Source organism: Typha angustifolia, chromosome 12, assembly GCF_048772165.1.
Source record: "Typha angustifolia cultivar Huaian chromosome 12, ASM4877216v1, whole genome shotgun sequence".
Classification (NCBI taxonomy): domain Eukaryota; kingdom Viridiplantae; phylum Streptophyta; class Magnoliopsida; order Poales; family Typhaceae; genus Typha; species Typha angustifolia.
In genome coordinates this window covers 1,522,195-1,538,881 of record NC_133250.1, presented here as the reverse complement: position 1 = coordinate 1,538,881, position 16,687 = coordinate 1,522,195, and the positions used below count along the sequence as shown (strand labels likewise).

Here is a 16,687-nt window from a genome sequence, read left to right as displayed (position 1 = left end):
TATTGCAGCACTAAATACAATATTTATCAGGAGAATTGACAATAACACTGAGTTGGCAATCTACCTGGAGTGGATTTTGGTGCAATTTTCTCTTTCTAAAATGTTGAATACACTCTTATTGTTGTTGAAGTCATGAAGTGTATAAACCATGCAAAGAAACATAAGGTGATGCCTAATTAATTCTTCATTTTAATAAGGGGAACTAAGCAGTTCAAAGTAGTACCATTAGAAGCCCTTTACTATCTATCTCAGAGGGTTCAATAACTCCTTGACGTCTGGCGTTTTGATTGCAATTTAGGGTATATACCCTTGTAGTGCTACTCTCAGTTTCTATACTGGGATTTTGTAAATCTAACCGGATTTAATTAAAATTGCTCCTCCCTCCTGCAAGCTTTTTTTCTTCAAAAATTGAATTTTCTGAATTTATGTGTGCAATGCAGGCATCTATATTGTAATACCTATTTATACATATGTAATGGTGGTGATAATTATACGAGCAATGCCTCCTTAGGGTGGCAAAATAAATGGCTAGAGCTCGATTTATGCTTGATTCGGTTGAACCTCAGACTCACTCAGCTCAATTTAAGCTAAGCTCAGCCTAAATAAATTTTTAGTCTAATTTTAAGTTTGAGCTCAACTTGGGCTCGATCTAGCTCAACCTAAGTTTGGCTTGAAAATAAGTTTGATTCAAGCTCGAGCCCGATCTAGTGTCAATTTGAGTTGACTTGAGCCTAAAGTGTTCAGCGTCTTATTCTTTTAGAAGATATTGAATAGTTCAGTATTTATCAATAAAAGCCGAACAAAAATTAAAATTAAAATTTTGAAAAGCGATCTTTCTTTTATTTTTTGCGATTCTAAGCGCTATGTCATTCCATCTCATACATCTTTTTCAATCTTCAACGACATTTATTAGGACCAAAACAGATAAATAACTATAAAGTTGCGCTGCTTTAAACTTTTTATATATATTTTTATCTATATATGTTTTTTATTGATGTCATATTTTGATCAAACTCATTGCATTTTTTCTTTTTAACTTCATTAGAAAGTTATGATCTTTAAACTAAGCAGCTCAATATCTTAATAATACGCGGAACAATTTAGTATTTTTTTTTTATTTCACTCTTTCTTCAAATGTGAAAAGAAAAGGGAGAGAAAATTCTAAACCCAACCTGTAGGAAGGCAATGCATAACAATAGGGACGTAAAACCTTGAGTGCAGTAAGGGCAAATTGTTTGAGTGAGGTGCACTGCGTTGAAGTTTCTCAGACAATGATGGTTGAGATGGGTGCAGGATTGTAGGTAACAAGGAGTGTGGTGCACGCCGCAGACTTTCTAGTCTGCAAGATGTGCCGGAGTTGCTACAATTGCTTCAGCAGGAGCTAACTGCTTTATCCCCTTTAACTCTTCATCCCTTTCGATGAATATGTGACTAGTAAACTCCATATAGACCAACAATACCCAAGGTTTTCTTGACCACATGAAAATTCCACTCCAGTCGCCAAAATCGCACAAAGTATAAAATTAAAGGCAGCAGAAGAAACAACAGTAATAGTTGGACCCTGAGATCGTAATTGACCTTCTTGACAACGTAAGAATCTCAACTCCAGCCTCCAAAATAGCACCAAGAACAATATGAGAGGTAGCAGAAGAAACAACGGTTATAGTTTGACTTTGAGATCGTAACTAGACTTCTTGCTTTTAATCGTCGATCTTAGATCATGGTATGGCAGCTTTAGAATTGGAACCTGCCCTATTAAAGTTGATATGTGGGAAAAGAAGTCCTTTTAATCTTTTATCGCTTCTCTTTCTAACTCCTATTTATAGTTTGCCCACCTCCTCTTCCTCCTCTTGCCAAACTGAGCGATGGATAGCATTCCTCTCCTCTCTCCTTACAAAATGGGGAGGTTCGATCTCTCCCACTGGTCAGTAGCCAACCTCATCCATCTTTTCCTTTCGTCCACGAACCCGATCTTTTGATGGTACTTGTAGTGGGTTCATTTGTTATTTTTTTGCTTCTATAGAAGTATGATCCACTGTCACCTATGTATGTAGGGGAAAATAAGTAATTTAAGAATAATCCACATAGATAATAAATCAGTGCAATTTATCTTGGAAGTACTGACCCAATGAAGACAAAAAGGATCTCAGCAAGACTTTATAGAAGATCTGGCCAATATACTTCATGTTTTAAGATATCCTTGTATGAATCTTTGTAGCGTAGTTCTGGCACCATTGACACGGCAAAGGTCCTACGACAACGTCCCTCAGTTACACGCCATCTTTTATTACTCTTAGCGGGCATCCAAAGGCGGTTTACTGATTACCGAGACCACTGGAGTTTCTAACACTGCACAAGGGTGAGTTCAAAAAACCTTTTCGCTGATTTAATTTCTCATCTATGTTGATGCAAACAATATTACAAGATTAATAGACAGTAGTTAAAATGAACATACCTTGATGGAGACTATCGTCTATTCCTTGCATGTCCATCATATAACAGGTACCCATACACTCTTGGCATTTGGACAAAGGAGCAAGTGGAAGCATGGAAACCAATCGTAGATGTAGTTCATGAGAAAGGAGGCATCTTCTTCTGTCAGATTTAGCATGTCGGAAGAATTTCAAAACATGGTATCCTTTTTTTCCTCTCTAGAGTCTGGAGTTAAGTTTTCTGTAATGTTCCATAATTTTGTCTAGCTAAGGAAATAATCTACAATTCTGGAATTTCCATGATAGGTTAACCATCCATTAGTATCACTTGCTTGAGCTCCAATTAACCTGGAGATTTTAATTGCGATAGACCATATATCATGTTAAGGCTCACTTAATCTGCCGGATCTCTTCTGTAGGTTTTCAACCTAATGGTCAAGCACCAATATCTAGCACTGTCAAGCCATTGACTCCTCAATTGAGAGGAGATGGTGCTTTTGTCGCTGAATATTCCCCTCCAAGGCGATTAGAGACAAAGGAGATCCCTTCCATCGTCAATGATTTTTGACTTGCCGCTAGAAATGCTATTGAAGCCGGTAAGAGTTCCTTTTTGCTAATTGTTGTTTGAGGTAGTCATCATATAACTTCAACGTTCCACTACAAAGAGACTCATATGTGAAAGAATGGAAACTGCAAATTCTTAACGATCTTCTAGACTAAATAAAGAACCAACTGAAGGAAATTTTAAGGTCAAAAAAGTCCACAGGCTCTTGCATGACCAATCCTTTATCCTAAATCATTCATTCTACATTTTATTGTCAATTAATCACCAAGGATGGGGACAAAAAAGGATAGGAGCCAAACTCAAATCTTGTTGGGCCAATATAGTTCTTGTTTTAAGATATTCTTGTATGAACCTTTGCAGAGTAGTTCTGGCACCATTAACACGGCAAAGGTCCTACGGCAACATCCCTTAGCGGCACGCCATCTTGTATTATTCTCAACGGACATCCAAAGGCGGTTTACTGATTGCCGAGGCCACTGGCGTTTCTGACACTGCACAAGGGTGAGTTTGGAAAACCGTTTCCGTGATTTAATTTCTTATCTATGTTGATGCAAACAATACTACAAGATTAATAGACAGTAGTCATTTTTTAAGATGATGAACATACCTTGATGGAGAGTATTGTCTATTCCTTGCATGTCTATCATATAAGGTACCCAGATACTCTTGGTATTTGGACAAATGAACAAGTGGAAGCATGGAGACCAATCGTAGATGTCGTTCATAAGAATGGAGGCATCTTCTTCTGTTAGATTTGGCATGTGGGAAGAGTTTCAAACTATGGTGCCTTTTCTTTTCCTCTCTCGAGTTTAGTTTTTGTAATGTTCCATAATTTTGGGCTTTCCGTGATAGGTTAATCCACTTGGAAACTATTAGTATCACTTTCTTAAGATCCCATTATCCTATAAAACCTTGAATGTGACTTAATTCATACCATCATGACATTGCTATACCATATCTATCTTCTTGAAGAACTACACTAGTTTAGAAATTATATCATGTTAAGGCTTAATTAATCAGCCAAATGTCTGCTGCAGGTTATCAACCTAATGGGCAAGCTCCAATATCGTGTACTGACAAGCCATTGACTCCTCAAGTGAGAGCAGATGGTGTTGCTGTTGCTTAATTTTTCCCTCCGAGGTAATTAGAGACAGAGGAGATCCCTTCGATCATCAATGATTTTAGACTTGCTGCTAGAAATGCTATCGAAGCTGGTAATACCTTTTTGCTAATTCATGTTTGATTTAGTCATCATATAAGTTATACGTTCTATTGAGAAACCTCCTTACAAACAGACCCAGCACCAAACCTCTAGATAAGGTATTAGGATCCAGAAATCAAGTTCTAATATGAGAAGTGAGAACCCAAAAAAAAAAGTATCTCTAAAACTATTGTACAGTTATGATCTTCAGAAGGACCTTAGATATTATGGCCTGTGAATGATCCCGAGCGTCAAGTTCTTATAAAAACTATTTTAAGAGATTGTGCATTTCACGAAGATTAAAGCAAGAAGGTACCTAGTCTAACCAACAGAAAAGAAAATGGAAACCAATTTGAACCTTAAAAGGAAACAAATTCGAACCAAAATGACTAGTTAGAACATTATAATTCCATTTTCTCATATGAAAAAGAATGGAAACTGCAAACTCTATAAAGATCTTCAGAACTAACTCTGAATCATCCGAAGGAATTATAAATTCAAGGAAATCCATAAACTCTTACATGACTAATGCTTCAGGGTTCAGACTGTGTCAATCATTCATATTTTAGTTGTCGAGTAATCACCCTAGGAGATGATATTATTGCAGGATGGCCATATTAAGTATAAATCTAAAATAAACTAGTTCACATTAGGCTCACTCCACAAGTAATATTTAGGTTTTATGAAACTCTCTTGTAGATCAGCTATATGAAAACATTTTCCTAATTTCCTCAGTCCACTTGTACATATACAATTGGGATAACATCACTATTCTTCTGCTTTTGCCTCCCTATAATTTGCCAGCAAACATATGATTTACAAGCCTTTCATCCTTTTTTTCATGGTTGTGTTGCATGTTTTCATTCTCTAACTTGATTCTATTGGATGAATGTGTAAAACTAAAAAGCTGTTTGTCTAGGCTTTACCTTGATTACTAGCTGCCAACATCCCACCACTTCTGGGAATGAGTTGAGAGTTTATGAATGTATTTAAATTACTCTTCACTCAGGAAATAAACAGAAAAACAACTTTATTATTTTTCTCTGTTATGTAGTTTTTGATGGTGTTGAGATACATGGAGCACATATATATTTGATTGATCAGTTCATGAAGGACCAAGTCAACGATCAGACTGACAAGTTTGACGGTAGCCTAGAGAACAGATGCCGTTTTGCACTAGAGATAGTTGAAGCTGTACTTGATGAAGTTGGAGCTGATAGTGTTGGAATAAGGCTCTCCCCTTATGTGAGCTATATGAAATCAGGGGATTCCAATCCGGAGGCTCTTGGCCTTTACATGGTAAACTCTCTAAACAAGTTTGGGATCTTGTATTGCCACATGGTGGAGCCAAGGATGGTTCATTTAGGTGAAAAATTTGTAACACCTCATAGTCTTCTTCCAATGAAGAATGTTTTCAAGGGAACATTTATCGTCGTTGCGGGCTATGACAAAGAAGAAGGAAATAAAGCTACTGTTGATGGTTATGCTGATTTGGTGGCATATGGACGCTTGTTTCTGGCTAACCCTGACCTTCCTCGAAGATTCGAATTAGATGCTCCTCTTAATAAATATAACAGAGATACGTTCTACATTTCGGATCCATTCGCTGGATATATAGACTACCCATTTCTTTCATCAGATATATAAGTCAAATACAGGGAAGCAATAAATATGGCATCATGATATTAGCCAGTATTGTTATTTTATGGATAAGAGACCAAACCACCAAGTTATTGTCTAGAGTGAAGAATGTTAAAGCAGATGCTTGGTTCATGGACAGGTTTATAAACATTGTTATGACAATTTGATTATTATGAATTATGTTTTGTGGTTTTGTTTTATATGATCTGATTTGTTATATTATATGATCTTGATCTCTAGACATCAATGCTTCTAATTGGAAATTGTATTTACATTTATAATTTTGAAAGTGAAGGTCTATTCTTTCCTTTGTTTGCTTCTAAGGCATATCCCTGATCCAGCTCCCTAGGAACTCACTCACTCTCTCTCCAAGATGCTTTCACCTCTATCTCTTTAGCATGACCCTACCTCCTTTGGAAAGTCTGATGAAGTGGCAAGGCTGAACCCGCCGCTCGGCCGTTGATGAAAGTTCTCATTTGAAATTATATGGGTGTAGAGAATCTTCGACAATTTAAAATATCGTCAATTTTCATATAGTTCCAAGTGAGATCTTTCTTTCTAAGACCGAGTACAGTAAGAATAAGACTCGTCTCTCATTTTCTCTCTTTCTCTTAAGGACATTTCACGATTAAGACATGATCTTAGCTTCATCTTTAAATTTCTAAGATTTGTTTATAATTTCTCTTATAATTGATAATTTATTCTTTACAAAAGCTAAAAGTGTAAGTAGAATATAATACTCTAATGCCTCGTTTATATGTGGAATATATTTGAAATAAGAATAATAATTCATATTTATTATTACAAAAAATGAGAGATTTATTCCAAAAATAATTATTTCTATTTTCACAGTTCACTAATATTTTAAAATAAGAATGTAATAATTACCTTTAATATAATATAAAATAAAATAAAAGATAAAAAAATATATATTACTTTTATTAAAAAAATTATGGCAAATAATTTTTGATTAGATATAGAATAAATTGATGTGATAGATATCAAGAATAAATTAGTAATTAATTTAATTTGTAATAAGATGTAATTTTGATGAATAATATTTGTAGTAAAAATAAAACTATTATGATATTAGCTAATATTCTAAAATAATGATTGCCTAAATATGTTTGGATTTAATTTTGTTTGTGACATTATTACTTTCTCCATATCATAGACAAAAGAAAATTTTTTTAAGAACCAATGCACAAACTATGATTATTTTAATTTTATATAAATTAAAATAGAAAACTTTATTTTAATTTTAATTCTTCGTATCCTAGAGAAAAAAAACTTTGATTAGTATGTTAATTTAAAATTACCGATTATAAGAAAAGACTAACCAATGGATTAAGACTTTTCTTAGTTAGCAACTCCAACCGGGCTCCAAATTCTAAATTTGGAGCCGGTTGAACTCCAATAATGTTCTAAAACTAGCTCCAAATTTGGAGCTAGTAATAGTGGGGCTCCTAATTTGGAGCCTCACCATGAAAATGGAGTCAGGCTCCATTTGTCATTTCAACCTTTTGAACATATCAAAATTGTCCAATAATTATTATATTCAATAATTTTAATTTTATTTGTATCTTTTATTAAATAATTTAGTTAGTTAAACCGAGTATATAATTAGTTTTACTAATCGGTTTTTAACAAAAATAATATCATTTAAAATGTCTCATCGAGACTTTTAAAATGATTCTAATATTTTGTCAATTGATTTAAATAAAATTGAAGATCTGGATGAACGTGCTTTCTTTCAAAGAAAAAGACAAGAAATTTGTAGAAGAGGCAATATTCATTTTCAAATCGAAGGTTCATCGTAAGAAGGTGGATCCAGTAAATAAATAGAAGGTGGCTACGAAAGCGGAACCGGTGGCTACGGAACCGAAACCGGTAGCTACGGAGATAACTTACCAGAATATTAAACATCTATTGCTTTTATTATGTTTGGTTAATTTCTGATTATTTTATGTAATGTAATTTTGATATTTTTAGTTAATAACATGTAATGCTTATTTCGATGTTTATTTCGTGTAATGTAATTTCGATGCGTTTAATTAAAAAATTAGTAATTTAAAATTACTTCTGAAACTATTGAATATTAGTCTTATTTTAAATATTTCGATGAGAATTTTTTAACCATATATTTTTTATTAAAAATTAATGCTAAGATGACCTATTAAATAATTTAAAATAACTAATATAATAATATATATTATATTATTATTTTAATATATATGGAGTCCGTTGAAGGGCACCTAAGACTCTTGCTCTATTTTTCGCTTCATATTTCGCTCCATATTTGGAGCTCGGAGATGCTCAGTCGGGGTCAGGTATCAACAACAGCAGGTACATGCATGACTACATGCATGACTACATGCATGTACCTGCCCGCAAGGAAGGCTTTGTTCACGAGTGAATATTGACGTCAGTTACAACTTAATTTTATTGCATAGAATCTTAACTTTTGTTCAAACAATATTACAGAAATGTAGGGTCCTAAATGTAAATTTCTGTGGTTCGGTGAAGTTTATATTTTGCACCCTATATTTATTTGATATTGCAGTAATACAGGGTGCTAAATATAAATGTCTTTAGTTTTGATGAAGTTTTTATTTAACACCCTGTGAGTAAGTATATTTTTGCGTTGAATAATACTGCATAAATGCATGGCGCTAAATGCAACTTTAGCAAAGTTTTCATTTGACACCCTATAGATAATGAAATTTTGTTTCAAATAATATGGCATAGGACAATGTTCTACCTGCATATTTTCTTTAATTTATTTGGAGTTTTCATCTAAGCAAACTTCCATTTCAACTCTGCCTAACTTTGGATTAGGTTAGCCAAACCATTTGGTTAAGGGAATGCTAACCATGGTTAGAGGGGTGGGGGAAAGAAATACTCATTCAAACCATAGAGAAGACGTAGAGCAGCATTCTCTTCTAACGCCCCCACCCCACCCTTCGATCGTCTCTGTGAGAAATCTACTCTTATTCTCCAGCCGCCAAAAATCTCACCAAGAACAAGATGAGAGGCTGCAAAAGAAACAACACCTACTGTTGGATTCTGAGATAGGCCCAATTTAAATCCAGCCTGCAATCATTGACCTTTTTCCTTCTCTTTGAATGAGAGGGGCATTTGGCCATGGGGTTGAGATCATGGCATGGCAGCTTCCGAATGGAGCCTACCCTATTAAAGTTGATAGTTGGGAGACAATCTATCTCACGGCTGTGAGGTAAAGAAACCAATTTTCCTTTCTTCTCTTTCTATCTCCTATTTATAGTTTGCCAGCCTCCTCGTCCTCTTACCGAACTGAGCGATGGATAGCATTCCTCTCCTCTCTCCTTACAAAATGGGGAGGTTCGATCTCTCCAACAGGTCAGTAGCCAACCTCCTCCATCTTTCCTTTCATCCAAGAACCCATCTTTGATGGTATTTGTAGTGGGTATTTATTATTTTTGCTTCTATAGAAGTTTGAGTCTTTTTCATTATAGTTTCTATAAAATAGACTGTCAGCTATGTATGGGATAATAGGCAATTTAAGAATAATTCACATAGATAGGAAATTAATGTAATTTATTCTGGAAGTAGTGACCCAATTGGAACAAAAAAAGATAGCACCCAAACTCTAATCTTGTTGGGCCAATATAGTTCTTGTTTTAAGATATCCTTGTATGAACCTTTGCAGAATAGTTCTGGCACCATTAACAAGACAGAGGTCCTATGGCAATGTCCCTCAGCCGCACGCCGTCTTGTATTACTCTCAACGGACATCCAAAGGCGGTTTACTGATTGCTGAGGCCACTGGAGTTTCTGACACTGCACAAGGGTGAGTTTGGAAAACCATTTCAGTGATTTAATTTCTTATCTATGTTGATGCAAACAATACTACAAGATTAATAGACAGTAGTCATTTTTTAAGATGATGAACATACCTTGATGGAGAGTATCGTCTATTCCTTGCATGTCTATCATATAAGGTACCCAGATACTCCTGGTATTTGGACGAAGGAACAAGTGGAAGCATGGAAACCAATCGTAGATGCCGTTCATGAGAAAGGAGGCATCTTCTTCTGTCAGATTTGGCATGTGGGAAGAGTTTCAAACTATGGTACCTTTTCTTTTCCTCTCTCGAGTTTAGTTTTTATAATGTTCCATAATTTTGTCTAACTGAGAAAATAATCTGCTATTTGGGCTCTCCATGATAGGTTAATCCACTTGAAAACTATTAGTATCACTTTCTTAAGATCCCATTATCCTATAAAACCATGAATGCGACTTAATTCATACCATCATGACATGGTTTCTGAAATAACGCATCAAATTCTGAATGTTATAGGATAAAATGTCCATGACGTTGATTGGAAATCTAATTGCTATACCATATCTATCTTTTTGAAGAACTACACTAGTTCAGAAATTATATCATGTTAAGGCTTAATTAATTAGCCAAATGTCTGCTGCAGGTTTTCAACCTAATGGGCAAGCTCCAATATCATGTACTGACAAGTCATTGACTCCTCAAGTGAGAGCAGATGGTGTTGCTGTTGCTGTTGCTGAATTTTCCCCTCCGAGGCGATTAGAGACAGAGGAGATCCCTTCGATCATCAATGATTTTAGACTTGCCGCTAGAAATGCTATCGAAGCTGGTAATACCTTTTTGCTAATTCCTGTTTGATTTAGTCATCATATAAGTTCTACGTTCTATTGAGAAACCTCCTTACAAACAGACCCAGCACCAAGCCTCTAGATAAGGTACTAGGATCCAGAAATCAAGTTCTGATATGAGAAGTGAGAACCCAAAAAAAAGTATCTCTAGAACTATTGTACAGTTATGATCTTCAGAAGGACCTCAGATATTATGGCCTGTGAATGATCCCGAGCGTCAAGTTTTTATGAAAACTATTTTAAGAGATTGTGCATTTCACGAAGATTAAAGCAAGAAGGTACCTAGTCTAACCAACAGAAAAGAAAATGGAAACCAATTTGAACCTTAAAAGGAAACAAATTTGAACCAAAATGACTACTTAGAACATTATAATTCCATTTTCTCATATGAAAAAGAATGGAAACTGCAAACTCTTTAAAGATCTTCAGAACTAACTCTGAATCATCTAAAAGAAATTATAAATTCAAGGAAATCCATAAACTCTTATATGACTAATGCTTCAGGGTTCAGACTGTGTCAATCATTCATATTTTAGTTGTCGAGTAATCACCTAAGGAGATGATATTATTGCAGGATGGCCATATTAAGTATAAATCTAAAATAAACTAGTTCACATTAGGCTCACTCCACAAGTAATATTTAGGTTTTGTGGAACTCTCTTGTAGATCAGCTATTTGAAAACATCTTCCTAATTTCCTCAGTCCACTTGTACATATACAATTGGGATAACTTCGCTATTCTTCTACTTTTGCCTTTCATCCTTTTTTTCATGGTTATGTTGCATGTTTTCATTCTCTTAACTTGATTCTGTTGGATGAATGTGTAAAACTAAAAAGCTGTTTGTCTAGGCTTTACCTTGATTACTAGCTGCCAACATCCCACCACTTCTGGGAATGAGTTGAGAGTTTATGAGTGTATTTAAATTACTCTTCACTTAGGAAATAAACAGGAAAACAACTTTATTATTTTTCTCTGTTATGTAGGTTTTGATGGTGTTGAGATACATGGAGCACATGGATATTTGATTGATCAGTTCATGAAGGACCAAGTAAACGATCGAACTGACAAGTATGGCGGTAGCCTAGAGAACCGATGCCGTTTTGCACTAGAGATAGTTGAAGCTGTAGTTGATGAAGTTGGAGCTGATAGGGTTGGAATAAGGCTCTCCCCTTATGCGAACTATATGAAATCAGGGGATTCCAATCCTGAGGCTCTTGGCCTTTACATGGTAAACTCCCTGAACAAGTTTGGGATCTTGTATTGCCACATGGTGGAGCCAAGGATGGTTAATTTAGGTGAAAAATTTGTAACACCTCATAGTCTTCTTCCAATGAAGAATGTTTTCAAGGGAACATTTATCGTCGTTGGGGGCTATGACAGAGAAGAAGGAAACAAAGCTATTGCTGATGGTTATGCTGATTTGGTGGCATATGGACGCTTGTTTCTGGCCAACCCTGATCTTCCTCAAAGATTCGAATTAGATGCTCCTCTTAATAAATATAACAGAGATACGTTCTACATTTCGGATCCAATCGTTGGATATACAGACTACCCATTTCTTTCATCAGATGTATAAGTCAAATGTAGGAAAGCAATAAATATGGCATCATGATATTAGCTGGTATTGTTATTTTATGGATAAGAAATCAAACCACAAAGTTATTGTCTAGAGTGAAGAATGTTAAAGCAGATGCTTGGTTCATGGACAGGTTTATCAACATTGTTATGACAATTTTATTGTTATGAATTATCTTTTGTGGTTTTGTTTTATATGGTCTCTATCATTTGATTTGTTATATTATATGATCTTGATCTCTAGACATCAATGCTTCTAATTGGAAATTGTATTTACAACTATAAGTTTGAATGTGAAGGTCTATTCTTTCCTTTGTTTGCTTCTAAGGCATATCCCTGATCCAGCTCCCCAGGAACTCTCTTTCTCTCCAAGATGCTTTCACCTCTATCTAGGGGTGAAAACAGATCAGATAGTGCTGAATTCATATCCAGATCCGTATTTTTAGTTGGAAACGGATTTGGATACGGATATTGGACGGATAGCAAAATTTAAAACTATATCCTAACTAAACGGATACGGATAATTTTCGGATAAAGGATCGGATCTTAAACGGATATTGATTAAATTTAAAATAATTATATAATTTTAATTAAATATAATTAACACAAAATTATTAAGAGTTTTACAATAAATAATTTTTTTGTATGTCAAATATATAAAATTAGAGAAATTAATCTCTATAAATAATATATAACGTATTATTAGTAATAATATTAATACTTATTATTTAAATAAGCAAACTAAAAATTGTAAATCATTTAAAAAAATATGCGGGTAAACGGATATCTGATATCCGTATCCAAATCCGAAAAATTTATCCGACCCGTATCCGAATCCGCATCCGGATTTTTTTCAAAATTCTATCCTTATCCTTATCCGAATCTGAGTCGGATAAAATTGTTTTATCAGAATCCGATCCGAGTCGGGTCAAATAGCGAGTCGGGTCAGAGTTAATCCGACCCGTTTTTACCCCTACCTCTATCTCTTTAGCATGACCCTACCTCCTTTGGAAAGTCTGATGAAGTGGCAAGGCTGAACAGGCCGCTTGGCCATTGATGAAAGTTCTCGTTTGAAATTACAAGGGTGTGGAGAATCTTCGACAATTTAAAATATCGTCAATTTTTCCTATAGTTTTGAGTGAGATTTTTCTTTCTAAGACAGAATATAGTAAGAATAAGACCTCGGCTCTCATTTTCTCTCTTTCTCGTAAGAACATTTCACAATAAGACATGATCTTAGCTTCATCTTTAAATTTCTATTCATATCTAAGATTTGTTTATAATTTCTCTTATAATTGATAATTTATTCTTTACAAAAGCTAAAAGTGTAAGTAGAATATAATACTCTAATGCCTCGTTTATATGTAGAATATGGTTGAAATAAGAATAATAATTCATATTTATTATTACAAAAAATGAGAGATTTATTCCAAAAATAATTATTTCTATTTTCACAGTTCACTAATATTTTAAAATAAGAATGTAATAATTACCTTTAATATAATATAAAATAAAATAAAAGATAAACAAACATATATTACTTTTATTAAAAAAATTATGGCAAATAATTTTTGATTAGATATAGAATAAATTGATGTGATAGATATCAAGAATAAATTAGTAATTAAGTTAATTTGTAATAAGATATAATTTTGATGAATAATATTTATAGTAAAAAATAAAACTATTATGATATTAGCTAATATTCTAAAATAATGATTGCCTAAATATGTTTGGATTTAAATTTGTTTGTGCTTGAAATGGACATTATTACTTTCTCCATATAGTAGAGAAAAGAAAATTTTGTTAGGAACCAATGCACATACTTTGATTGTTTTAATTTTATATAAATTAAAATAGAAAACTTCTGCAGGTTTTCAACCTAATGGGCAAGCACCAATATCATGCACCGACAAACCATTGACGCCTCAAGTGAATGGAGATGGTATTCCTGTTGCTGAATATTCCTCTCCAAGGCAATTAGAGACAGAGGAGATCTCTTTGGTCATCAATGATTTTAGACTTGCTGCTAGAAATACTATGGAAGCTGGTAAGAGTTCCTTTTTGCTAATTGTTGTTTGAGGTAGTCATCACATAACTTCTACGTTCTGCTACAAAGAAACCCGGTAGAATGTCCCCTAGATAAGGTTTTAGGATCCAGAAATCTAGTTCTGATATGATAACCAAGACCTAGTTTCTCTAGAAATATTATACAATTATGATTATGGTCATTATAAGAAAACCAATTTGAACCATAACCACAAGTACCCATCAATTGATTATAATTCCTTTTTTTTTTTCATATGTGAAAGAATGGAAACTGCAAATTCTTAACAATCTTCAGAACTAAATAAAGAACCATCTGAAGGAAATTTTAAGGTCAAGAAAGTCCACCGGCTCTTGCATGGCCAATCCTTTATCCTATATCATTCATTCCACATTTTATTGTCAAGTAATCACCTGAGGATGGGTTATAATAGCAGGATTGCCATGTAATATATAAATCTAAAATAAGACAGCATACAAATTCTAAGAGGAATACGTATAAGGGAAATGCATCAGTATAAGGATCCAATAACAAGTTGGTACTATTATATATTGCACGAAGTATTCATTTAGAAAAGGAAGACAAAGTATCCCTTTCATGCATAATGTAGGTGCATATAAGTCGAGTAAACAGAAAAACACTTTTATTATTGTTCTCTGTTATGTAGGTTTTGATGGCATTGAGATACATGGAGCAAATGGATATCTGATTGATCAGTTCATGAAGAACGAAGTCAATGATCGGACTGACAAGTACGGTGGTAGCCTAGAGAACCGATACCGTTTTGCACTATAAATAGTTGAAGCTGTAGTTGATGAAGTTGGACCTGATAGAGTTGGAATAAGTCTCTCCCCTTACACAAGCTATATGGAATAAGAGGAATAAGGCTCTCCCCTTACATAAGCTATACGGCGAACTCCGTGAACAAGTTTGGGATCTCTTATTGCCACATGTTTGAGCCAAGGATAGCAATAGTAGGTGAAAATTTTGTAACACCTCATGGTCTTCGTCCAATGAGGAATGCTTTCAAGAGAACATTTATAGTAGGTGAAAGATAACGCACATACTTTTTACACATCTGATCCAGTTACTGGGTATACGGACTATCCATTTGCTTAGTTTAATCAGGTAATGTATTAACAGCAGCCAGGCTATACCTGCTCGCCAAGAAGGCTTTGTTCACAACAAATTATTAACATTAGATACAATTTAATTTTAGAGTTTTTTACCACAATGGGAGGACTCAAATTTTTTTATACCACTTTGTTCTGGGGATGAAATTTATTACCAACCGAGGCCTCTGATCAATCAGATTGAATGTTTTGTCATGAGATAATAGTAAAATTAATGAACTGTTCAATAGTTTATAACTTTATATAGAAGAAAAACTGTTGAATTGTTTTGGAATTTCACTATTAATAAAAAACTGAGCAATTTAATACTCTATTAAAAGGAAAAAAAAAATACTCTACATTTTCTATAATTAATGTTTTATTAAAATAAAAATGGCAAAGATTTATGCTTTACTAAGAAAAGAGGATATATAATTTATCTTTATGAAAATAAAAGAAAAATGAATGCGATGATTTTTTTTACTTAATCGAATATTTGAAAGATATAGGTAAAAATATAAAGAAAAATTTGTGGTGTTATAACTTTATACAAGTTATCCATTTTAGTCATAAAATATATCGTTATGAAAGCCAGAACAAGTTATTCAAGCTTGGCTTTATAACCTCCGCTCAAAATATATATATATATATATATATATATATAACTATTAGATCATAAGACTTAGTGCCTTAGGTTGGTCCGATTCGGCTTAAAGAATAGGCTCAATTTGGCTCAGTTTTAAAATAGTCTAATCTTAGGTTTATGCTCGGGCACAGCTTAAACTCTGCTCTATTTAAATTAAACCTAAATAAAAAATTAAAATTAAAATTAATTTTGAGCTGATACTGAGTTAGAGTTGGCTTGCTCGGTCTCAGCTAGTCACACTCCAGCATTAGCAATGTATGGTATGGTAGCTTATGCACAATGTATAATTATAAAATAGCACTGTGCGATTATTATGCCTGCAATACGTACCAATTACACTACCTAAGGATTGTTTGATTTTTAAAGCATGGTTAAGGGAATGCTAACCATGGCCAGAGGGGGAGTAAAACTTATTCCAAACAAGAATAAACCAAAGATGAGCACCATATCTCTTCTGATTCCCTCGGAAGATGGGGAGATTCGATCTCTCTCACAGATAAGCTCCTTTTAGACATGATCATCGGGCGGGCTGGGTCAGGTTCAGACCGGGTTGGATTCGAGTTGAGCCATAATAGTCTAGTCTGTTACCGCTCGTCGGCCCGTGAGAGATTAGACTAGCCGATCCGACCCACCAATCATTGGGCCCAACCCATATTTTAGCTATTTTTTAAAAAAATTTACTATTAGCTTATTTTTAAAAAAATATATTTATGTTCCTCCATTTAAAAAATAATAATAATAAATTTAAAAATTTAAAAATTTTAAAGGTGTGCTTCAAAAAATGTAAAATGGTACAGTA

General features: G+C 34.1%; 1 protein-coding gene and 2 pseudogenes across 5 annotated transcripts in view; all 3 read left to right on the top strand.

Moving 5' to 3' along the window:
• Nucleotides 1–1,837: 1,837 nt before the first annotated feature.
• On the top strand, nt 1,838–6,023 carry LOC140772248 (putative 12-oxophytodienoate reductase 11; annotated as a pseudogene).
• A 2,726-nt stretch (nt 6,024–8,749) lies between these two features.
• Nucleotides 8,750–16,687, top strand: part of LOC140772367 (putative 12-oxophytodienoate reductase 11) — a 31,157-nt gene continuing 23,219 nt past the window's right edge. For 2 of the 5 annotated variants that reach the window (XR_012106288.1, XM_073114409.1), the window contains exon 1: nt 8,750–9,074. Coding sequence is in view for 4 of the 5 variants with exons in the window: in XM_073114409.1 (XP_072970510.1) it covers nt 8,965–9,074 (110 nt within the window). In the remaining variant the exon portion in view is untranslated. Of the gene's footprint in view, nt 9,218–9,527; nt 9,669–9,819; nt 9,951–10,305; nt 10,489–11,491; nt 12,279–16,687 lie in introns of those variants that run through there. The other 3 variants (XM_073114403.1, XM_073114404.1, XM_073114410.1) reach the window with 3 other exon arrangements.
• Nucleotides 12,187–15,377, top strand: LOC140771714 (putative 12-oxophytodienoate reductase 11; annotated as a pseudogene).